The sequence below is a fragment of the Spermophilus citellus genome, assembly GCF_964194105.1.
Source record: "Spermophilus citellus genome assembly, chromosome: 7".
Lineage (NCBI taxonomy): Eukaryota > Metazoa > Chordata > Mammalia > Rodentia > Sciuridae > Spermophilus > Spermophilus citellus.
This window is the reverse complement of record NC_138188.1, coordinates 75,761,534-75,787,057: the sequence shown is the minus strand read 5'-3', so window position 1 is coordinate 75,787,057 and position 25,524 is coordinate 75,761,534. Positions and strand designations below refer to the sequence as shown.

Below are 25,524 nucleotides of genomic sequence, written 5' to 3'. Positions count from 1 at the left end.
ATCAGAGGAGACCAACACCAATGGCTGGAAAGATAAAAGACTCTTGTCATGATCCACCTTGAGAAATGTAAGAGAAAATTTTGCCATTTTTTAAAAGAGTAGGCAAGACTTTCTTAGAGAAGAAACGGTACAATTATTTATTCCCACTGTGAATGGAACTGCAAGAAGTGAATTTCAAGCTGCAGCATGAAAGATTTAAGTTAGAACGATTGGAAATAATTTATTTGTAGTGTGCAATGTAAAATACTACAAATGATTACTAAAGAAAGCTATGTAAGTTCTTCAGAAGTATTTAAAATGGGACTTTGTTTTTGGATAGGTTTCAAATTATTTTAATGGGTCTTAACTAAAGACAGGAGAATGGGCTGGGTAGACTCTCGAGGTTCCTTTCTATGATTTGATGATAAAAAAAATTTGATCCTATAAAGATTGCTCTGGCTTCTTTTCTATTGCAGCTACCCAAGGAAAAGCTGTTGCCTTGACAACAAGGGACATTCTTAGGTTCCTCATATGCTAATAGGAAAACGGCCAATTTTCTTGTTCATAAAAGAAAACTGTTGGTTAATGTCTCTATCTTTTTTTTCTCTCTCTCATTCTTTTTCTCTCTCCTCTCTCCCTCATACCATTACTAGCTACTCTTCAATGAACCTTAGCAAAGGGCAGAAAATAAGAAAGGATAGAACAGTTTATATTTCTAGAAATCCTCACTGAAACTTAAGAAACTCATTTACAAAGGAGTTTGGAGTACGATGATATGAACTAACAAGAAAACTGTTTAATGTGTAAAGAAGAAAAACAATGAATAGTATAAAATTCTTAGTTTGCGGTAAGATAGGGAAAGACCAGTGAACAGATTCCAGGAGGAAGGACTCAACGTGCCCCTTCATGGATGTCTCAATACAAGATGACATCAGTGAGACAATTTTTCAAAAACTACTTCCACATAATGAAGTGCATGTATGCATATACCGCCTGCTTTTGAATAAACTGATTCAATTGTATACAGATGTAGGTTTACATAGGACTTATGAGAATAATGCCACAAAATAAGGCAGAAGAACAGCAATCACTTTCACATGCAATTCACTAAGGTCAGAAGTGACAATTAGTTCACCCGGGCAAAAGCCATCGAATAACCCCTGCTTTCTCCTTTGGTACCTGAAATATAGCCAAAAGCAAGCTAACAAACTGATTGACAGCTGATAACAAGTGCTTTAAGTAAATTTACCCACATATTATGTGGAGAGTTAGAGCTTGTAGAATAAAAGCAAGCCACCTCTCTGCAGTGTCTCTTAAAGCCTCAACTATAAAAAAGCCAAGTGTTTGAGCCCAGTGGAAGATGGCTTTTTGCATATAACAGCATGGAAGTGTCAAGATGCAGCCTCAAACCACTCTTGTTTTTGTGTTGTGTTCACATGGCTGGTGTGTACAGTATCATGACAAACATATATTCCCTTGTACGTCCACCCTACATTTTTCTATATAGTAGTTACACGGTGGGTATATTATTTGCTGTTTTCTCCATTCCCTATTACCTCCAAGGATTTTTTTTGCTTATTATTTTTTGTTAAAAAAGTGCTTTAAAATTATCAAAATAATTTGTGCTTGTTGTAAAGAATATGAAAACAGTGTAGAAAATAACAAAGAAGGAAATGAAAGACTATTGTTTTGAAGAGCAATATTGAAAGCAAAGGAAGCTGTGGTAGATATTTCTTTTATTAATTGCTAGAAGAGCACAGGACACATGATACAGTACACACTTCTTATCCTGGCTCTTTCTGTTTTCTGTGCTGAGGCTCGTGCCTCCCTGGACCCTGGAGAATTAGAACACTGATGACATATACAGGTACCATAGGTATAAATGGGTACTATGTTTCCCTGAAGAGCGTGCTTGTTAAGCATATTGAAGGATAGATGAGCATTTGAAATACCAGGCCAAAGCATTTGCAAAACTTTGACAAGGTAATATTGAGGAGGTTCTGAAATTTTTTGGTCTTCAAGGCACAATATTATTGGAAGATTTGGGGGGTTAGCTTTTCTTACCCACAATCTACTTGTCCCCAATTTTCCCCATAGAATGAGATGATCATTGGCTCAGTTGGCCCCACTTCTACATAGTCACAAAATCTTACCTTTTAGTTCAGTCTTCCCCTATTTCATATTATCATTACTGACCTTTTTTCCATCCATCTCTCCCATTTACAATGATTCAGTTGATCCCTACTGTCCAGAAGAAAATATTCTTGTGATGGGGCACCTTTCAACTTTTCCTGTCTTGTCTCATGTCCCTCTCCTACACAAAGGCCACCCGACAGAAGTCATTCCATCCCCCATCATGTTGAACTGCTTCTAATTCCCCACCACCTCCTCCTCCAGCTCAGGGCTTGCTATTCTCTCCCCAGGAATGCACCTTTGCCCCAGCATTTCATCAGGATTCATTGAGCCACTACCTTTACAATTTCAGGTAAGAGTCTTTGCTGGCTGGATGGCTCCTCTGCCCTGCTTGCTTCCCACCCGGAGATAAGACATGTTCCCTTGCTGAGTTGTGACAACCTTGCCACCCTCTGGGCACGTGGTATGTGTTAGCTAATTTAATAGAAGTTCTGAGAGGCAGTGTCTATGTCTGTTTTATCCGTAGATGTATATAGCTATCACCCACTGTAGAGTATGTCACACAGAAAGTGTTCAATGACTTGGGTACAGTGAATGAATGAATTTCTACTGTGTATGGAGGCTGGTGAGTCCGAGCTAAATTACCATGAGATTCTCTGAATTATGCTGCTTATAGGGTAATAGAGGCCCAGATGGATCAGAAGTTTAACAAGTGCCATGATAGTGAAAATAGGAGCACATATAGGTAACCTATAGCATGAACATGAGTAACAAATATATGTAGGTCATGAACATGAGCAAATATGGGAAGATATCCATGTAGAGGAAATGGATGTGTGGAGGCTTAAAGTGAGAGAGAACTTGAGGAAAAGGAAACACATTTAGCTTGGCTAGAAATTTCCAGCATAAGGTGAAGGAAAGTGAAAGACCAGGCTGGGGAGGAGTTTGGGACTGGTTCATGAAGGTCTTTTAATCATGTTAGGGGGCTATAGAGAGCCATGGAGGAGTCTTCATGGGAAGGAGGTGTTGTGCTCAGATCTGAGATTTAAAAACGTCATTTTGGCTGAGATGTGGAGGTGGTATCAGAGAGATGAGTTGTAGAGGTCAGGAGACCAGTCAGGGGGCTTCTTTTCTGGACACTTCTCCAACTGAAGATAAGCTCTTCGAGGAAAGGACAATCGTGTTTTCGGTGTTGTTGGAGACTCTTCTTATCCTAGTGATCATTTTTCAAAAGTCAGAATAAAAAAGGGCCAATTATATCGTAAGTAAGATAATATATATGGGTGATACACACACACACATACACGGGTACATATGTGTGTGTGTGTGTGTGTGTGTGTGTGTGTGTGTGTGTATTTCATTGAGCTGTCATTTCTTGGATTAAGACCATATGATCTTTCCATGTTGCATAAAATACCTAGGAATAACCGATCAAGTCCTGTTGTCTTGAGTTTGTTTTGAGGACTGGTAAAACAGTTAATGAAGATATGAAGGAAACCCTGAATGACAAAAGAGTCATCTGAAAGGTTATTCGTGAATATGCTGTGCTTGTGTTAGAATATAGCCTTAAAATCACGTATGCAAGGAGGGCTTTGTGGACATGGATAAGCTCCCCTCTAAGTAAGGTTAAGTCCTGGGAAGTAGGACCTGGCCATCCATTGTCAGGGTGTCCCATCCCTTAATCTTCCACCATAGCCCCGGGATGGCACACTGCCCACTGAGGTGATGGGTTTGGATGTATATGCATTCTCTGGTACCTGTACACACACATAGATACACACACATGCACACACATGTGGAAAAAAAATAGAATATAGCCTTAAAGGAGTACACTTTATTGAATAAGACCATTTTATTAAGCCTTCAGTCAGCAGACTATGAATACCTATCTTATATATAGCACTCATTAGTAACCGTAGCTCTCATTTTCCTTTTGATAAAATGAAAGAGAATAAAGTAATTTTCAAAGGGACTTTTTGAAATCATAGTAGTTAACTAAATCAAAATTTAATGTAATATGTATTAATATAATATATAGTGAAATGTTCCAATTTTTATATTAGTTGATGTTATTGAATCTTTGATTTAAAAAACAATTATTTTTTCAAAACATTTAAATTATGTGAGATAATAACATATTGCAAATTCGCCAGATAGAAGAAGGCAGAGAACGGATTATTTCTGATTCAGATTGTACATTGTTTAGTTGTGTTTAAAATTAATAAAGGACATAAATTTATTTTTTTTGTAGGTTGCTGGGTGATATGGATTATTTGTTCTAATATCTAATATGGTTCCTACTTTTCTAAAACTTTTGGTTTTTGATGGTTCATAAAGAATCGTATATGATTAGCTTAATCATTGATTCAACAACTATCTATATAAATTTAAAATGTATGTTATCTTTAAAAAATTTTTTATTTATTCGTTCTAATTAGGTATATATGACAGCAGAATGCATTTTGATTCATTGTACACAATTCCAGCACAACTTTTCATTTTTCTGTTGTACATGATGAGGGTTGCACCATATGTGCAGTCGTACATATACCTAGGGTAGTGATGTCCATTTCATTCTACCATCTTTCCTGCCTCCAGTATGTTATCTTCTTAAAGAATTGATTTGCATGTTGATCTCTCCATTGTGAATTATTATCGTCTTTATGGTTGCTTCATAACAATAGCAACTATCAGTGTTTAAAAGAATAAGAAGGACTATGATTCTGCATCTGGATGTTTTTAATAGACTGATACAAAATTCTGTTTGAGATCAAACATTTTGTCATTTTAGAGTTGGGCATGAACTGAAGGGAAAATGTTTGTAGATTGTTAGGTTGGTATTGGTCCACAATTATTTTTTGGGTCTTTTTAAATACATCTCTAATGCTACACCCAGAGATTTGGCTCAGATGTCAGGAATAATGATCTTCATCATAATAGTAGACCTTGATGAGAGTTCTGGAGAGAGAAAGGAAGGAAGAAAGAAAGGGAGGAAGGGAGGGAGGGAATAAAGCAAGTGTGGTATTTTACATATACAGACATGTAGCACCATCTACTGGATTAGAGTAAATGAATAAAAGCAGTAAAACATGTATTTCCACTAGCGAAAGTGTGAACCTCTGAATATCAAAGCTTCTTTTAGTATTGACTTATCCAATTCTTTTGACTTTTCGGGTTATTTTACTAGATAGGTGAGAATATTTTGACATATGGGCCTTCTTTCCCCCTTTGGCCTAGGTTCTAGGAAATAGTCATAAAATTATTAGCTGTTATTTATAGTGCCTTCGTCTACAGCAATAGATCACACACACACACACACACACACACACACACACACACCCTCCACTCAACCTAATTACATAATAACACACACGCAGCCTATTCTATCTACCTCAATTACATAATACTTTACAAGGCAGTAGTTGCCATTGGCAAAATAAATTTTGTGATTGTGTATTTCCCAGAAATAGATATTAGAAAGTCTGTAATTAGAGAGGTGTTTCTTCTATTGTTCTTCTGCATTAGAAAATGCTTCTTTAAATATAGTTATGGTCTCTTGTTATCAAGAGAAATAAACCTGTAGGGGTAATTGATTCATTAATTCAGTGAGCATTAATCAAGAGATTAATATGTGCCATCCACAGGATGAAAACATTGAGAAAAAAGCAAAGATGACATCAGAAATATTACATAGTCTTTGGTTGTGAGATCAATGCTCCTTCATGAAGATTTACATCCATTTTTAAAGAGTGAATAGTGTCCACTAGAACAGCTGATTATCTGATGCAAACTTGTGGAGTGTTAAAGTTCTCAAAATATAGACACTGGCCAAGATACTCACCACTAAAGTCATATTTTGTGTAGGCAGGAAATTGAAGAAAAGGACAGTTACAGGACCCCTCTGATACTCTTCTTCTGAAACTTATTTCATCAACCCAGTCATTACCTACCTTGTAATAAAATGCATTTCCTCAGAAGGCAGGGAGTAACTAATCAGTGGAAGTGCAAATCTGATGCACATCTTGCAGTCAGGGGCAATCTTGGAGGTTTCTTCTAATTCTGAGGTTATATAAATGCTGAGTCTAGGCATATGCAATCACTAGGAATTAATTACATAGAAGAAGATCTGAACAAATGCTGAATAAATGGAGACTTTTATCATATTTATGTGTAGCCAAACAATAAATGTTTCAGTTTTTAAATTAATCTGTATATTCAATGAAATCGCAGTGAAAATACCTCAGGCTCCCCTTTAACCACAAATCAAAACAAAACTTGACAGTTTGATTCCAAAGTTTCAAATTAATTTGGAATTGTGTTAAATAGACAGAAGAGTGTTGTGACAGTGGTGAGATATGGTACATTTGACCGACTCCACCACTCAAAACAGTGTGGCATTTTTGTAGAGATAAATAAATCAATGGAGTACCGGACATCCCCAAACTATACCTTTGTATATATAAGAATTGAACATATAGAATGGATATATTTCAAACCAAAGGAGAGAGCTATTTCAAATAGTCTATTGCTATTTATTTTGAAAAAGTTATAAATATACTTCTCACACATGAACATAAATTTCATGTGAATTAAAAATTTAATATAGAACATATAATTATAAAGTACTAGAAAAAATTATTGGAGACTATTTTTATAGTTATTGTAATACCTTTTGCTTCACTTTTCTTGCTAATGATTGCTTTGGATATTCTGGGTCTCTTACTCTTCCAAATGAACTTAAGAATTGTTTTTTTTTTGGCGGGGGGCTGGGGATGTGGCTCAAGCGATAGCGCGCTCGCCTGGCATGCGTGCGGCCTGGGTTCGATCCTCAGCACCACATACAAAGATGTGTGTCCACCGAAAACTAAAAAATAAATATTAAAATTCTCTCTCTCTTTCTCTCTCTCTCTCTCTCAAAAAAAAAAGAATCGTTGTTTTTTTTTTTTTTTAAATTTTGTGAAGAATGTCATTGGTATTTTGATGGCGATTGCATTGATCTCTATATTGCTTTTGGTAATGTGGCCATTTTGACAATATTGATTCTGCCTATCCAAGAACATGGGATGTCTTTCCATCTTCTAACATCTTCTTCAATTTCTTTCTTTGGTGTTCTATAATTTTTATTATAGAGATCTTTTACCTCCTTCGTTAGATTAATTTCCAAGTATTTAATTTTTTTTAGGTTATTGTGAATGGGATAGTTTTCCTGATTTTTTCCTCAGCTGAATCACTGATGGAATATAGGAAAGTTATTGATTTATGGGTATTATCTTGTATCCTACTACAATTCATCTTTGAGCTTTAGAAGTCTTCTGGTGAAATTCTCTGGGTCTTCTGGATATAGGATCATATTGTCATCCAACAGAGATAGTTTGACTTCTTTTCCTATTTGATTTTATTTTCTGTCCTGATCACTCTGACTAATGTTTTGAGGACTATATTGAATAGGGGTGGTGAGAATGAACCGTTTTATCTTGTTCCTAATTTTAGAGGAAATGCTTTTAGTTTTTCTCCACTTAGTATGATTTTGGCTTTGGGTTTGTTATAAATGGCTTTTATGATGTTGAGGTAATATCCGTCTATCTCTAGCTTCTCCTGAGTTTTTAACACGAATGGGTATTGGATTTTATCAAAGGTCTTTTCTGCATCTATTGGGATAAACATGTGAGTTTTGTTCTTAATTCTGTTTAAGTGGTGAATCACATTTATTGATTTGCATATGTTGAACCAAATCCTTGCATTCATGGGATAAAATACATTGATCATAGCAGATTATCTTTTTGATGTGTTTTTGAATACAGTTTGCTAATATTTTATTAAGGATTTGGCATCTATGTTAATCAGGGATATTGATCTGGAGTTTTCTTTGTTTTCATAGATCTTTGGTTTTGGTATCGAGCCTATCCTGGTTTCATAAAATGTACTTGGGAGTGTTCTCTCCCCTTTAATTTCATGGAATAATTTGAGAAATACTGCTGCTAGTTCTTCTGTAAAACTCTGGTAGAACTTAGGCAAGAATCCATCCTGTCCTGGACTTTTTTTTTTTTTGAAGACTTTTAATTGCTGTTTTAATTTCATTACTTGATGTTGGTCTGTTTAGGTTTTCTATATCTTCCTGATTCAATTTGGGTAGGTCATATATGTTTATAAATTTGTCAGTGTTTTCCAGAATTTTCAGTTTATTGGAGTATAAATTTTCAAATTTTATCAGAGGTTCTGATAAACTTTTGGATTTCAGAAGAGTGTGTGGTGATAACTCCATATCTTGTTGATTTGAGTCTTGTTACTCTTTCTTTTGGTGATTTTGGCTCAGGGTTTGTCAGTCTTATTTATCTTTTTAAAGAACCAACTCTTCATTGCATTGATTTTGTGTAATGTTTTCTTATTCCTAATTTCATTGATTTCAACTCTTATCTTAATTATTTCCTGTCTTCTACTGGTTTGGGGGTTAGTTTGTTTTTCTTTTTCTAAGGAGTTAAGGTGGAGCATAATCTTATTAATTTGAGATCCTCTCTAATTTTTTAATGTGGACACTTAGCATTATAAATTTTTCTCTTAGAAGTGTTTTTATACTGTCCCAGAGATTTTGATATATCTTTGTTCTTATTTCTAAAAATTTCTATATTTCAATTCTCATTTCTTTTTTGATCCATTTTTTCATTTAAGAGAGTATTGTTCAATCTCCATGTGGCTTCTATTATTTTCCTTGCTGTTGATTTCTTGTTTTATTCCATTACGATCTGACAGGATGCATGGGTTTATATCAATTTTTTTTTGTATTTGCTAAGATTTGCTTTGTGGCCTTGAATATGATCTATTTTAGAAAAAGTTTCAGGCAAAGCTAATTCAGCTGTTTCAGGGTGGAATATTGTGTAGATGACCATTAGGTCCATTCGATTTGTAGTGTTATTTAGGTTGAAGATATCTTTATTGATTTTGTTTTGATGACCTGTCTATTGGTGATAAGAGTGTGTGAAATGACCCAGTATTATTGTGTTGGGATATAAGTGGGATTTAATGTCATGCAGCATTTTTTTTCATGTAATTGGGTATGTTGACATTTAGGGCATAAATGTTTACTATTGTTAGATCTTCTTTTGGATTGCTTCCTTTCCTAGAATGTAGTGGACTTCTCTTTTTTGATTAATTTTTGCTTGAAAACTGCTTTGTCAGATATGAGAATAGCTAATCCTGCTTGTTTTCTTGGATCATATGACTAGATTTGTTTTCTATCCTTTTACCTTCAGTCTGTGAATATCTTTGCCTATGAGATGAGAGTCTTTTGTAAACCATGTATTGTTAAATCTTGTTTTCTGATTCATTCTGCTAATGTGTATCTTTTAATTGGGGAGTTGAGATCATTAACATTCCATACCTAGTCTTTTGAGGAACCTCCGTACTGATTTCTATAATGGTTGTACTAATCTAAAATACCACCAGCAGTGTAAAAGTGTTTATCTTTTTCCACATCCTTGCCAACATTTATTATCATTTACATGTAGACCTTGATTTTTAAGTACAATTCTTTATAATAAGGAAGAGGCTCCTCAGAGAACTGGCTTTTGGGATGGATCATTGAAAATACAAGATGAACCTGAAAAGTCTTACAGTGTCAGAAAGTAAGAAGATGTTCAAAACCAAAGACTGGAGGCATGTCAAAGGCTCACTGGGGCCAATAAATGATTGTATAAATTAATAAATGGGAGAGAACCATTTATATGTGTGTGTGTGTGTGTGTGTGTGTGTGTGTATACACACATATATAAAAATATATATTTTATATATGTATACACACACACACAGACACACACACACACACACACACACACACACATATATATATATATATATATATATATATATATGAGTTGTCAATGGACCATTATTTTATTTGTTTATATGTGGTGCTGAGAATTGAACCCAGTGCCTCACACATGCTAGACAAGTGCTCTACTACTGAGCCACAACCCCAGCACGCCCCAGAGAAGGGAGAATCCTACAGAAAAATTTGAAATAACATATGTAGTCATTCTTCCTTTAGGAGGGAGAGTGTAAGCTCTCTCCTTAGGAAAGGCTGATCTTAGTGATCTGCTTCCAAAGAATAGTGTCTAAAAGGGGAAGAATAATAATTTTTAAATTCATGTTTGTCAATGCAGCATAGTCTTAATAATTTGGTCCATTCCATTCTCCAGTACTTCCCCTTTCTCTGTCTTCTGCTTTCTCCCCTGATAACCTTCCTGTTCTTTATTGACCTTTCATCTATTAGAAAAATAATAACTTTACAGTGGAAAAAGCTGGCAAACACTACCTTGACAAAATGTCTGAGGGTGAAATCACCACGGCGATTGTAGGGCAAACATAAGATGGCTATAGCCAAGCTCCCTTGACAACACTTCCATCAGCCTATGCTTTTAGTATTCAATCAGAGTCATAAATATTCAGCATATGTACTCAAGGTCAGAAACATATGCTTTTGAGCATGTGCTCCTTTATGTAACCTGTTGATACCGTGTCTTCTTTGTTTGGCCTGCATATAAAAAAGGCCTATGAAAGCACTACTGCTGCCTCCAAATAAAGTATGAGTCCTATCCCAACTGACCCTTGCATCTTCTTTCACCTACTGGGTTCTGAAATCTGTGAGTATGAGCCCCTGCAGGATAGAGGTCTTGGGGAGTCATGTGTTTGTTTGTGTTAAGAAGAAAATTTGTAATTTTTTATTTCTAACTATGCTTTGGTGAATTGATGCAGAATAAACATGCATTTGGGCAAATATTGAATTCCAGTGCGTTATATGCTTCCATTGTGTTTTGAAATATAAGTTGGCATAAAAGAACCAACAAAAAGAATCATTATGGTTTCAGTGTTTTTTAAAATTAATTAATTAATTTATTTTTATTAGGAATATAGGACAGCAGAATGCATTTTGATTCATTATACACAATTGCAGCACGACTTTTCATTTCTCTGGTTGTACACGATGTAGTGTCACACCATATCTGCAGTCATACATGTACCTAGGGTAATCATGTCCATCTCATTCCATCATCTTTCTTGCCCCCTGCCCGACCTCCCCTTTGCCCCATCAAAGTTCCTCCATTTTTCCCATGTCCCCTCCCCATTATGGATCAGCATCCACTTGTCAGAGAAAACATTCAGCCTTGGTTTTTTGGGATTGGCTTACTTCACTTAGCATGATATTCTCCAACTGCACCCATTTGCCTGCAAATGCGATAATTTTATTCTCTTTTAATGAGTCATATGTTCTTATATCATGTGATGAGAAGGGCACTGTACCTCTGTGGCTTTCTTTCCCCAAACCCATGACTTATCATACCTAATCATGAGGCAAACAACAAACAAAATAAAATTAGATATATTACACAATACCTGACCAGTGCTACTCAATGCTGCAAGGCAAATGAAATATAAGGAAAAAAAATAATAACATGTCCCAGACTAGGGGAGACTAAGGAGACATAATAACAAAATGCAAAGTGATACGCTGGATTGGGCTCTGGAACAGAAGAAGAACATTCATGGGAGAGATGGAAAATCTGCAGTTTAGTTTACTTTATAGTAATGTACCAATGTTAGTGTCTTTATTTTGACAAATACCATGCACCATGGTAATATGAAATGATAATACTGAGGAGATGTAAAGCTGGGTGAAGGTATACAGGAACTCTGTTTACTATTTTCGCAACTCTGTGCAGATCCAAAATTATACTAAAATAGTGCATCAAAAAAACTTGGGCAAATATGTCTTTGTTTTGTTTTGCTTTGCAATGCTTGTGATTGAACCAAATATGTTTACAATAGCTTTATTTGCAATAGCCCCAAATTGGAAACAATCTAGCAATTAAAAACAAGTTATTGATATATACATCATATGGATAAATATCAAAAGCATTATGTGAAGGGAAGAAAAGCACCTTATATGAGAAAGTACATATTTATATCAGTCTAAGTCCAATGATGATATAAGGGTGGAGCCCTAATCCTAGGACTGGTGGGATCCTTAGAAAAAAGAAGAAGAGACACCAGGAAAGTACAGAAAAGAGGTCAAATGAGGATACAGTGTCCAATGGTATAGGCTTCATCAGAAACCAACCCTATCAACATCTCAATCTTGGATTTCTGGCCTCCAGAACTCTGAGAAAACAAATTTTTGTCATTTAAGTCACCCAGTCTGTGGCATTTTGTTATGAAGACTTAGCAAAACTAATACACCTGTTATATTATTTAGACCATGGAAATAGATATGATCACCAGGGAAACAGGAGTAAAAAGAGAACAGTGGAAGGAACAGCTTGGGTCTTAATGATGACCAGTCTTTAGTAGCCAAACAGGACAAGATAAAGCAGCAAACAAGACTGATAGGTTAATTGGAAGCTTTCTCTTATGACAGAGAGTCAGAAAAGCCCCCAAGAAAGCAGGGCACGGTGATGCATACCTGTAATCCCAAAGACTTGAGAGGCTGAGAGGAGAATGGCAAATTCAAAGCCAGCCTCAGTCAGGTAGCAAGTCCCTGTCTCAAAATAAAACAAAGGGACTGGGGGTGTATCTCAGGGTAGAGTGCCTCTGGGTTCAATCCCCAGTACTTTCTCTCTCTCTCTCTCTCTCTCTCTCTCTCACACACACACACACACACACACACACACACACACACACGCACACACACACACACACACAGAGAGAGAGAGAGAGAGAGAGAGAGAGAGAGAGAGAGAGAGAGAGAGCCATAAGAAGAAAATGTTTTATTAGGAGAAAAACAGCTGAGTTGAATGTTGGATCCTGAGGAACAGGAAGCATGCTGATTATAACAAGTGCAGTTTCTGAGCTATGCATGGCAAAATATATTAATAACAAAGTTAAAAATAAAACCAAAACCAGATTGGGAGAAAAACACTATTTACACATATGTAATGCTATCTATAACATTATATAACCTGCTATAATTTAATAAAACAGCAGTTTAGGGAAAATGGGCAAATGATATGATAAAGACATTCTTAGGAGAAATATGCTCAGTCACTCAGAAATATGATACTTCATCTCACTCAGTGAAATGTTGAGACACATGACTAATCAGTCAGGGTCACTCCGGGTGAACTGGGCTGGCAGGAAATAATCACACAAAGACAGAAAAAAATACCTTTTTGGGGGGGTGGGGTCGGGGGTGGGGGGTTCTATGACAGCTCCTCTGACCTAGGCAAGGCAGGCAACAAAGAGCGTGAAGCACGCCTGGAACCCTGGTTTTATTGGTGGAGCCTGTTTGAAAGAACATTCTAACCATTTAAGGCAGAGGGGTAATGTTACAAGAGGCAGCCCACTCCCAAAGCTGTGCTCCTCTCCTGAGTGGAGATGGGGATCCACCTGCTTCCAGGTCAGAGAAGCCAGTCTCCACATTTCCATCACTCAAAGCTAGGGGGCGCTCAGCTCCTATGTGACAGCTCCGGACAGTGAAATGTCAATTAACAATAATCTATTGTATTTTACCTTTTGTGAAATATTTAACATCTTACTTCATAAGTAACTTCATGAAAATAACATCCAGAATTTGTGGAGAATATTCTTCTATTGTTCATGAGTATTTAAAGGCTTTTTCTTTTTCTTTTTTCTTTTTTTGGTACTGGGAATTGAACTTAGGGGCATGATCATTGAGCCACATCCCCAGCCGTTTAGAGACAGTTGTCTCACTGAGTTTGCTTAAAGCCTCGCTATCGCTGAGGCTGGCTTGGAACTCGCAGTTCTCCTGTCTGAGACTCCCGAGCCCCTCGGATTACAGGCATGCACCACTGCACCCAACTTTTAAAGGCTTTTTTGAGCATAACTTAGTGGTATCTTTCAAAATAAAATAGCCTATACCGGTTTTCCATTCATTTTACTCATAAGAGTATGTTTTACCAAAACACATAGGCATGCAAGATTACATCTAATTTCACTATTGATTAAAAGATGCAGCTCAATTTCAGAGATATTAAAATGTGAAAATAAGCACATTCTAAAATTTGTGAAGTATGGTATTATAAAGATGTTTGCTGCAGAATTGGTAATATTGAATTTTAAGCTTTCATTAAAATACTGAGGAAGATCTAAATGTACTGTCATGGAAACATGGCCACCACTCTTAAGTGAAAAATGGATTTGCAGAATATGATTCTATTTCTGTAGGACAAAAATTTATATATGTAAGCATTTATAGCTTCATTAAAAACATGTACTAGGGAGCGGCCACCATCTTGGAGAGCTGAAGTATCCACCGCCACTCTCCGACAGATTGCAACAACAAACAGGTGTGTGTCACCCAGCTCAGCCCCCATACATAGGGGGATTTCGCATAAAATCTCTCCTAGACTTTCAGGGGGAGGGACTATCAGAGAGAGCCTGCATAAAGACTAAAGGAGAGCTAGAGGCACTTGACCCCCAACCCCCCCTCCCATCAGCGGCCAAAACAAAACCTGTCTAGCCAGCGCTGGGGGAGGGGCAAGCAGAAAAAATCAAAACCATAGAGTGCCGGGGATCCCAAAAGCCAACGGTGTGACCCTGGAGATCCAGGCTGTCTGATACGTGCGGCCTGCCCCGAGGCTACAGAAGGCGTGGCGCCCCAGAGAAGGGGTTAACTAGTCAGCAGGGAATTAAGTGGCTGCGACACGGTGGTATCCCACCAGCCAAGCCCAAGCCCGCACTGACCCCCGGGCTGAGTTCGGGATTGCTGACGGGGACGGAAGCGGTACAGCCCCTCCCCCCACAAGGGACACTCCACTAAGGTAACCAGCGGCCACCATCTTGGAGAGCTGAAGTATCCACCGCCACTCTCCGACAGATTGCAACAACAAACAGGTGTGTGTCACCCAGCTCAGCCCCCATACATAGGGGGATTTCACATAAAATCTCTCCTAGACTTTCAGGGGGAGGGACTATCAGAGTGAGCCTGTATAAAGACTAAAGGAGAGCTAGAGGCACCTGACCCCCAACCCCCCCTCCCATCAGCGGCCAAAACAAAACCTGTCTAGCCAGCGCTGGGGGAGGAGCAAGCAGAAAAAATCAAAACCATAGAGTCCCGGGGATCCCAAAAGCCAACGGTGTGACCCCGGAGATCCAGGCTGTCTGATACGGCGGCCTGCCCCGAGGCTACAGAAGGCGTGGCGCCCCAGAGAAGGGGTTAACTAGTCAGCAGGGAATTAAGTGGCTGCGACACGGTGGTATCCCACCAGCGAAGCCCAAGCCCGCACTGACCCCCGGGCTGAGTTCGGGATTGCTGACGGGGACGGAAGCGGTACAGCCCCACCCCCCACAAGGGACACTCCACTAAGGTAACCAGCGGCAACCATCTTGGAGAGCTGAAGTATCCACCGCCACTCTCCGACAGATTGCAACAACAAAACAGGCACAGAGTACAGTTTGAACTGCCGAGAATCATCACTGAGGGGAAATCTGGTCTAGCAGGAGAAACCAAGGCTAGCAGGAGAAACCAGGAGCCTAGAGGCAAGGCCCTCGCGACTGGGCAGCTGTAAACTGCAAGCCCGCCGGCGACAGTTCACCCACTGCCCGCGTAACTGGGCGGTAGGAGAACGCCCTCCCGCTGGTGACGGATCACCTGCCCACGGCCTGTGATACTGGGCGGCTGGAGTCTACCCGCCTGCCACGACCGGGAGCTGAAACCACACAGAGACAGTCCAGTCACACCCCCCCCATTAGGGCACCCCGGCAAGGAGACTGGGGCCCGTCATAGCAGAGTAGTGTCGTCACTGGAGCTTGAACGTCGGAATTCCTTCCCAGCGGAATCCACGTTAGCAGTCATACTTCAACAACACAAAGGAGAGACATCAGAGTAATACAGAAACAAAACAAATCTATAGAGGAGAGCAGAAACACGACAATCAAAAAGAGCTGGAAAGTAACGTGGACAACATGAGAAAACAAGGGAAAAAAGGATTACAAACAATGCAAGACTACTCAATTCTACAGGAGGACATAGAAACTTCAGAAACAGGTATAGGGAAAGAACTCAAGGCATACCTAACTCGAATGGAAAGGAATATTAGAGAAGACATGAGACAGCAAGTCCAAGAAATAAAAATATATTTTGAAAATGAATTAAACAAACAAATTCAAATGGCAAAGAATGAGCTCTACCAGGAGATAGAGATCTTAAAAAAAAATCAAACAATAATCCTAGAATTACAGGAAACTATAAACCAAATTAAAAACTCAAACGAGAATATTACAAATAGACTTGATCAAGTAGAAGTCAGAACATCAGATAATGAAGACAAGGTTTATCAACTTGAAAAGAATATAGTCAACACAGAAAAGATGCTTAAATCCCACGAACAATCTATTCAAGAGATATGGGATGTCATAAAAAAACCAAATATGAGAGTCATAGGGATAGAAGAAGGCACAGAGATTCAAACCAAAGGAATGGACAGCATATTAAATGAAATAATTCTAGAAAACTTCCCAGAGATGAAAGATGGAATGGAGTGCCAAATCCTGGAAGCCTACAGGACCCCAAACATTCAAAACCATAATAGACCAACCCCAAGACATATAATTATGAAGATAGCCAACGTACAGAACAAGGAGAGAATATTAAAAGCTACGAGAGAAAAGAGGCAGATTACTTTCAGGGGTAAACCAATTAGGTTAACGACAGATTTCTCATCACAAACTTTGAAAGCGAGAAGATCCTGGAATAATGTATTTCAAACGCTGAAAAATAATGGATTCCAACCAAGAATACTATATCCAGCAAAATTGAGCTTCAAATTTGACAATGAAATTAAAATCTTTCACGATAAACAAAAGCTAAAAGAATTTGCAGCAAGAAAACCAGCTCTGCAAAGCATTTTGAACAAAACACTACAAGAAGAGGATGTGAAAAATAGTGCCCAAAACTAACAGCAGGAAGTATCTCAGTAAAGGGGGAGGAAAATAACCAAAAAACAAAACTAACCAAACTAAAATAAATAAATAAAGAAGCATGACTGGAAATACAAATCATATCTCAATTGTAACCTTAAGTGTTAATGGCCTAAACTCACCAATCAAGAGACATAGGCTAGTAACCTGGATCAAAAAAACAAATCCAACAATATGCTGCCTTCAGGAGACTCATATGATAGGAAAAGACATACACAGGCTGAAGGTAAAAGATTGGGAAAAATCATACCACTCACATGGCCCTCAGAAGCAAGCAGGAGTGGCCATACTCATATCGAATAAAATCAACTTCAAACCTAAGTTAATCAAGAAGGATAAAGAAGGTCACTATATACTGTTAAAAGGAACCATCCACCAACAAGACATAACAATCATCAATTTGTATGCACCAAACAATGGAGCTGCAACGTTCATAAAACAAACTCTCCTCAAGTTCAAGAGTCAAATAGACCACAACACAATAATTATGGGTGACTTCAACACACCGCTCTCGCCATTAGACAGATCCTCTAGACAAAAACTGAATAAAGAAACTATAAAACTCAACAGCACAATCAATAACCTAGACTTAACCGACATATATAGAATATATCAACCATCATCAAGTGGATATACGTTCTTCTCAGCAGCACATGGATCCTACTCAAAGATAGACCATATATTATGCCATAAGACAACTCTTAGTAAATATAAAGGCGTGGAGATAATACCATGCACCATATCTGACCATAATGGAATGAAATTGGAAATCAATGATAAAAGAAGGAAGGAAAAATCCTACATCACATGGAAAATGAACAATATGTTATTGAATGATCAATGGGTTATAGAAGACATAAAGGAGGAGATGAAAAAATTCTTAGAGTCAAATGATAACACAGACACAACATACCGGAATTTATGGGACACAATGAAAGCAGTTTTAAGAGGGAAATTCATTTCTTGGAGTTCTTACCTCAAAAAAAGAAAAAACCAACAAATAAATGAACTCACACAACACCTCAAAAATCTAGAAAAGGAAGAGCAAAACAACAGCAAATGTAGTAGAAGACAAGAAATAATTAAAATTAGAGCAGAAATCAACGAAATTGAAACAAAAGAAACCATTGAAAAAATAGATAAAACTAAAAGTTGGTTCTTTGAAAAAATAAATAAGCTAGACAAGCCCTTAGCCATGCTAACGAAAAGAAGAAGAGAGAGAACTCAAATTACTAACATACGGGATGAAAAAGGCAATATCACAACAGACACTACAGAAATACAGAAGATAATTAGAAAGTATTTTGAAACCCTATATTCCAATAAAATAGAAGATAACGAAGATATCGATAATTTCTTAAGGCATATGAATTGCCCAGATTGAGACAGGAAGACACACACAATTTAAACAGACCAATAACAAAAGAAGAAATAGAAGAAGCCATCAAAAGACTACCAACTAAGAAAAGCCCTGGACCAGATGGGTATACAGCGGAGTTCTACAAAACCTTCAAAGAAGAATTAATACCAATACTTTTCAAGCTATTTCAAGAAATAGAAAAAGAAGGAGCTCTTCCAAATTCATTCTATGAGGCCAACATCACTTTGATCCCAAAACCAGACAAAGATACTTCAAAGAAAACTACAGACCAATATCTCTAATGAACTTGGATGCAAAAATTCTCAATAAAATTCTGGCGAATCGAATACAAAAACATATCAGAAAACTTGTGCACCATGATCAAGTAGGATTCATTCCTGGGATGCAAGGATGGTTCAATATACGGAAATCAATAAATGCTATTCACCACATCAATAGACTTAAAGACAAGAACCACATGATCATCTCGATAGATGCAGAAAAAGCATTTGACAAAGTACAGCATCCCTTTATGTTCAAAACACTAGAAAAACTAGGGATAACAGGAACTTACCTCAACATTGTAAAAGCTATCTATGCTAAGCCTCAGGCTAGCATCATTCTGAATGGAGAAAAATTGAAGGCATTCCCTCTAAAATCTGGAACAAGACAGGGATGCCCTCTATCACCACTTCTATTCAATTTAGTTCTCGAAGTACTAGCCAGAGCAATTAGACAGACAAAAGAAATTAAAGGCATAAAAATAGGAAAAGAAGAAATTAAACTATCGCTATTTGCTGATGACATGATAATATACTTAACAGACCCAAAAGAGTCTACAATGAAGCTGCTAGAGTTAATAAATGAATTCAGCAAAGTGGCAGGTTATAAAATCAACACGCATAAATCAAAGGCATTCCTATATATCAGCAACAAAACTTCTGAAATGGAAATAAGGAAAACCACTCCATTCACAATATCCTCAAAGAAAATAAGATACTTGGGAATCAACCTAACAAAAGAGGTGAAAGATTTATACAATGAAAACTACAGAACCCTAAAGAGAGAGATAGAAGAAGATCTCAGAAGATGGAAAAATGTACCCTGTTCATGGATAGGCAGAACTAACATCATCAAAATGGCGATATTACCCAAAGTTCTCTATAGGTTTAATGTGATGCCAATCAAAATACCAACGGCATTTCTTGTAGAAAAAGACAAAGCAATCATGAAATTCATATGGAAAAACAAAAGACCCAGAATAGCAAAAGCAATTCTAAGCAGGAAGTGTGAATCTGGAGGTATAGCGATACCAGAGGTCAAACTGTACTACAAAGCAATAGTAACAAAAACAGCATGGTACTGGTACCAAAACAGGCGGGTGGACCAATGGTACAGAATAGAAGACACAGAGACTAATCCACAAAGTTACAACTTTCTTATATTTGATAAAGGGGCTAAAAGCATGCAATGGAGGAAGGATAGCATCTTCAACAAATGGTGCTGGGAAATTTGGAAATCCATATGCAACAAAATGAAATTGAATCCCTTTCTCTCGCCATCCACAAAAATTAACTCAAAATGGATCAGGGAACTAGATATCAAATCAGAGACACTGCGTCTAATAGAAGAAAAAGTTGGCTACGATCTACAAATTGTGGGGTCGGGCTCCAAATTCCTTAATAGGACACCCATAGCCCAAGAGTTAACAACAAGAATAAACAAATGGGACTTACTTAAACTAAAAAGTTTTTTCTCAGCAAGAGAAACAATAAAAGAGGTAAATAGAGAGCCTACATCCTGGGAACAAATCTTTACCCCCCACACCTCTGATAGAGCCCTAATATCCAGAATGTACAAAGAACTCAAAAAATTAAACAATAAGATAACAAATAACCCAATTAACAAATGGGCCAAGGACCTCAACAGACACTTCTCAGAGGAGGACATACAATCAATCAACAAGTTCATGAAAAAATGCTCACCATCTCTAGCAGTCAGAGAAATGCAAATCAAAACCACCCTAAGATACCATCTCACTCCAGTAAGATTGGCAGCCATTATGAAGTCAAACAACAACAAGTGTTGGCGGGGATGTGGGGAAAAAGGTACACTTGTACACTGCTGGTGGGGCTGCAAAATGGTGAGGCCAATTTGGAAAGCAGTATGGAGATTCCTGGGAAAGCTGGGAATGGAACCACCATTTGACCCAGCTATTGCACTTCTCGGACTATTCCCTGAGGACCTTAAAAGAGCGCACTATAGGCATACGGCTGCATCAATGATTATAGCGGCACAATTCACAATAGCTAGACTGTGGAACCAACCTAGATGCCCTTCAATAGATGAATGGATAAAAAAAATGTGGCACCTATACACAATGGAGTATTATGCAGCACTAAGAAATGACAAAATCATAGAATTTGCAGGGAAATGGATGGCATTAGAGCAGATTATGCTAAGTGAAGCTAGCCAAGCCCTAAAAAACAAATGCCAAATGTCTGCTTTGATATAAAGAGAACAACTAAGAACAGAACAGGAAGGAAGAGCATGTGGAAAAGACTGCAGTAAACAAAGACGAATGGGGGGAGAGAAACGGAGAGAGAAGGGAAAGCATATGGAAATGGTAGGAGACCTTCAAGGATACATAAAATTATAAGAGGCTATGAGGGGCAAGGGGGAGGGAAAAAAAAGGGAGAGAATTGAACAACAGCAGGGGAGGTAGAGAGGGAACATGGGAGGGGAGGGGAGGGGAGGGGGGATAGTAGGGGATAGGAAAGGTAGCAGAATACAACAGACACTAATATGGCATTATGTAAAAATGTGAATATGTAACAGATGTGATTCTGCAATCTATATTTGGGGTGAAAATGGGAGTTCAAAACACAATTTGAGTCTAATGTATGAAAGATGATATATCATGAGCTATGTAATGCTTTAAATAATCAATAAAAAATTAAAAAAAAACATGTACTAGGGCAAATAACAGTGATAATCTTCTAGAGATAAGTTTGGCATGGAAGTAAAAAGATCTTTCCTTTTACTTTATACATATATGTATTTTTTAAAAAGGATAACCTTATTTTTGCCAAAAAATCTTCTTTATATTTTGTCCTTAACCTGATTTGAGTGAAGTTAGCTACATGGAAATAAGATAATGGAAGTGTGCCATCTTTGTATTATTGGTATTAAGTATTTTTTTTTTCCTATATACATATATTTGTTGTGGTGCTGTGAATTGAACCCAGGGCCTTAGTGCATGCAAGACAAGGATTCTACCAACTGAGCTATATTCCCAGCCCTCCTTTTCCATATTTTCATTAGTGTATTATAAGTCATACATAATAGGCTCATTTTGATATATTCACATAACATCATGACTACATTTTAACCCCAGTCCTACCTCTTTCTCTCTCCTCTTCCTTCCCCCTGACTCTTCTTCCACTCTACTGAACTTCCTTCCATTTATTTATTGATTTTTTAAAAAATTGCTGCATTATAGTTATACCTAAAAGTGAAATTCATTGTGATATACTCATACATGCATATGGCAAAACTTGGTCAATTTCATCTTGCAGTTTCCCCTTTCCCAGCAGTTCTTTCCTTTTCTCATTCCTCCTGCTCCCCCTCAATCCCCTTCTACTCTACTGTTTTCCCTTCTATTTTCATGAGATCCTCTTATTTTAATTCCTTTTTCCTCTCTAGCTTCCACATACGAGAGAAAATATTCAACTCCTGACTTTCTGAGTCTTGCTTATTTCACTTAGCATGATGTTCTCCAGTTCCATCCATTTACTGGCACAGGAGGTAATTTCATTTTATGTTCAACTCAACAAGACTTTAAAAACTGTGGATTTTGTTTCCACACCTGGATCTGAATGAATTCAAGTAGGGTTATGATCTAGAACTTGTGAGTTCTCACTTGTGAGTGAGAACTAGGTGACACAAGATGTGGAGGTGATGAACTGAAGCTGCAGAAATATAATTTTAAGGCAGAATTGTAGAATTTGAAGACTAGATGGAAATTTCATCTAAAATTATGTCATATAATTATCATCCTTAAATTCAGAAAATAGAATCCTTGAGATGGGTTTCATGAGATTCTTTACAAGGCTTCAGCTGCTGGACTTCTTTGCCACGGAGTAGAGGGGAGTGCCCCTCAAAGATTGCAGTAGTCATGTATTTAGCAGCTCCTGCTGGAACTCAGAGGGATCAATCAATCAATTGGCATGGGCCAAAGGAGTATTTCTCAATATTCAAATTAGTAACTGGGATGGGAGATTAGTAATGTTTATGATATATGGGAAGTAATAACTCATAATTTTAAAAAGCAGCATTGCAACAAACAAGGCTCCAACATAGATGACCACTTGACATCTGAACATAAGCTAGAAACTAACATCTTCATTAGTAGGATGACTAAACTATTATAAGTTATGATCTTCTAAAAGATATTTGAGTTCTAAAATTCCATTATTCTATGCAGGTCAAAATTGCGTTTGCAAGCTGAGTCTTCCTCCCAAGCTAACATAAGGATTTAAACATTGCAGAAGTGAGAAGGAAAATGCCTTGCTAATTGTGGTCTTTAACGACACTGTTTAAAAAAGTTATATGTAACAATAGAATCCATTCTGACATAATTATACAAGCATGGAGTCTTATTCTAATTCAGACCCCAGTACCTTTCCTTCCTTCTCACTTTCCCCTGTCCCTGAGCCATTCCCTTTATTGATCTTTCTGCCATTTGCCCATTATTATTTTTAAAATTAATTTCTTGTGGATGTACATGATGGTGAGATTCAATATGTTGTATTCATATATGTAGACAGAAAAGTTGTATGAGATTAATTCCACTGTCTTTCCTTTTCCTATGCCCCCTTCTCTTCCCTTCATTCCTCCTTGTTTAATCCACTGAACTTCTATCCTCCTCCCACCCCACTTTGGATAGTTTTCATATATGAGAGAGAATATTCAACCTTTGGTTTTGGGGGATTGGCTTATTTCACTTAGAATGATTGTCTCTAGATCCATCTATTTACCAGCAAATGTCATAAAGTCATCTTCAGTATAGCTAAGTATATCTGTTGTGTATATATACCACATTCACTTGTTGAAAGGCACTAAGGTTGGCTCCATAGCTTAGCTATTTTGAATTACGCTGCTCTAAACATTAATAGGGATGTATCACTATAGTATGCTGATTTTAAATCCTTTGGATATATACCAACGAGTAGCATTACTGGGTCAAATGGTGGCTCCATTCCTAGCTTTTTTTTTTTTTTTTGAGAAATCTCTATACTGTTTATTGGAGTGGTTGCACCAGTTTGCAGCCTACCAACAAGTATGAGTGTACCCATTTCCCCATGTCTTCACCAACATTTATTGTTACTCACATTCTTGATAATTGCCATTCTGACTGCAGTCAGATGGAATTTCAGTGTATTTTTAATTTACATTTCTCTAATTGCTAGAGATGTTGAACATTTATTTTTTTCATATATTTTTGACCATATTTCTTCATTTGGGAAGTGTCTATTTAGTTCCTTTGTCCATTTATTGATTGGGTTATTTTTTTTTTTGGTGTTAAGTTTCTTGAGTTCTTTTTATATCCTGGAAATTAATGCCCTGAGGTGCATGTGGCAAAGATTTTGTCCCATTCTGTAGGCTCTCTCCTCATGGTCTTGATTGTTTCCTTTGTTGTGAAGATTTTTTTTTTTTTTTTTACTTCTTGCACTTTAGGAGTCTCTTTTAGGAAGTCAGTTTCTGAGCTGATATGAGTAGGTGCCAGGTTTCTTGTAAAGAACACCATTTCTAAATCCACAAGATTAAATTTGTGGAAAATACTGTAGGTTCAAAGAGACAAAGCTATTAAAGGAGAATTTTAAAAGCATAGTAGCTAATCTGCCAGACATGGTACCCCATGCCTATAATACCAGCAGTGTGGGAGAATGAGGCAGAAGGATTGTAAGTTGGAGGCTAGGCTGGGCAATTTAGTGAGACCCTGTCTCAAAATAAAAAAGGCTAAGGATGTAGCTCAGTGGTAGAACACTTGGTTCAATCCTCAGTACTGCATGAAAGAACAACAACAAAAGCAAACCTATAGTCACAAGCCAAGTGTAAATATGTATTTCAGGACAATTGAGAAAATATAAATGACTATGGGGATTACTTTTTTTTTCCTTCTTGTACTGGGGATTGAACCCAGGGTCTTGCATATACTGAGCAGGTAATCGACCTGTAAGCAACATCCCCGGTCCAGGTCCTGAAATAGTTGTTAGGTAATACTGAAAGATTATTAGTTTTATTAGATGTGATAATGATATTAAAGAATATGTCTATAATTTGAAGTACCACGGCAAATGATACCGATAAAGCTAATATGGAAAATATGAATGTTAAGGTGATGCATATATAGCTGTTCTTTATACTTTCTATTCTAATACACACTTAAAAATTTAGGGAAAAATTTATAAATGGTTGCTTACTGGATGTGCAAAATTAATTCATGCTTGTAATGCATACTTTAATTATTTCACTGTTGCCTCAGTTCATTTATTTAGCAAACGAAAGGTATAGATTGTTTTGTCCCTCTATTCCTGAGATTCTAAACAAAGACCATAACGCAAATGCCAATGGATGCCAAACAGGTAATTCAAATTAGTGATCTGGTGAAATGTTTGCTGGTCTCAAGGGGGCATTTTCCAGGGGAATATTGCCTGTTGATGAAACGGGCTCTGCCATCTAGCCTTAGCCCAGAGAAGGACATACAGATTTTTATGTGAAATTCCGTATTTTTAAATGTTAGTAAATGAAAATGCAAAAAAATTAAGAGTGTAGAAGCGGCCCTGGAGGAACCACCAAACTCTGCACTGCGAGTTGGCGGTCTCTGCGTGGTCCACCCTCAGCGGTCAGTTAGGAAGTTTGCAATGGGCAGATGAGCATTGTGGGGGAAGTTCAGGATATTAAGATATGAAGATCAGAACATCCAGAGTGAATTCTGTTTCAAAATGCCAGTCCACCTCGGCCTGTTTTCATCTATAACAGTACTAAAAATGTACACAAATCGGCAAATGCCACTTGTAAACAACAACAACAAAACCAGGTTTATATTCTTGTAGTCTCTC

General features: G+C 37.5%; 1 protein-coding gene across 1 annotated transcript in view; it reads left to right on the top strand.

The window, feature by feature from the left end:
• Window positions 1-25,524, top strand: part of CCDC39 (coiled-coil domain 39 molecular ruler complex subunit) — a 94,505-nt gene that overhangs the window by 6,125 nt on the left and 62,856 nt on the right. Inside the window, exon 2 of the mRNA XM_081302334.1 lies at window positions 2,403-2,464. Coding sequence (XP_081158460.1) covers window positions 2,405-2,464 — 60 coding nt within the window. The 5' untranslated portion in view covers window positions 2,403-2,404. The remainder of the gene's footprint in view (window positions 1-2,402; window positions 2,465-25,524) is intronic.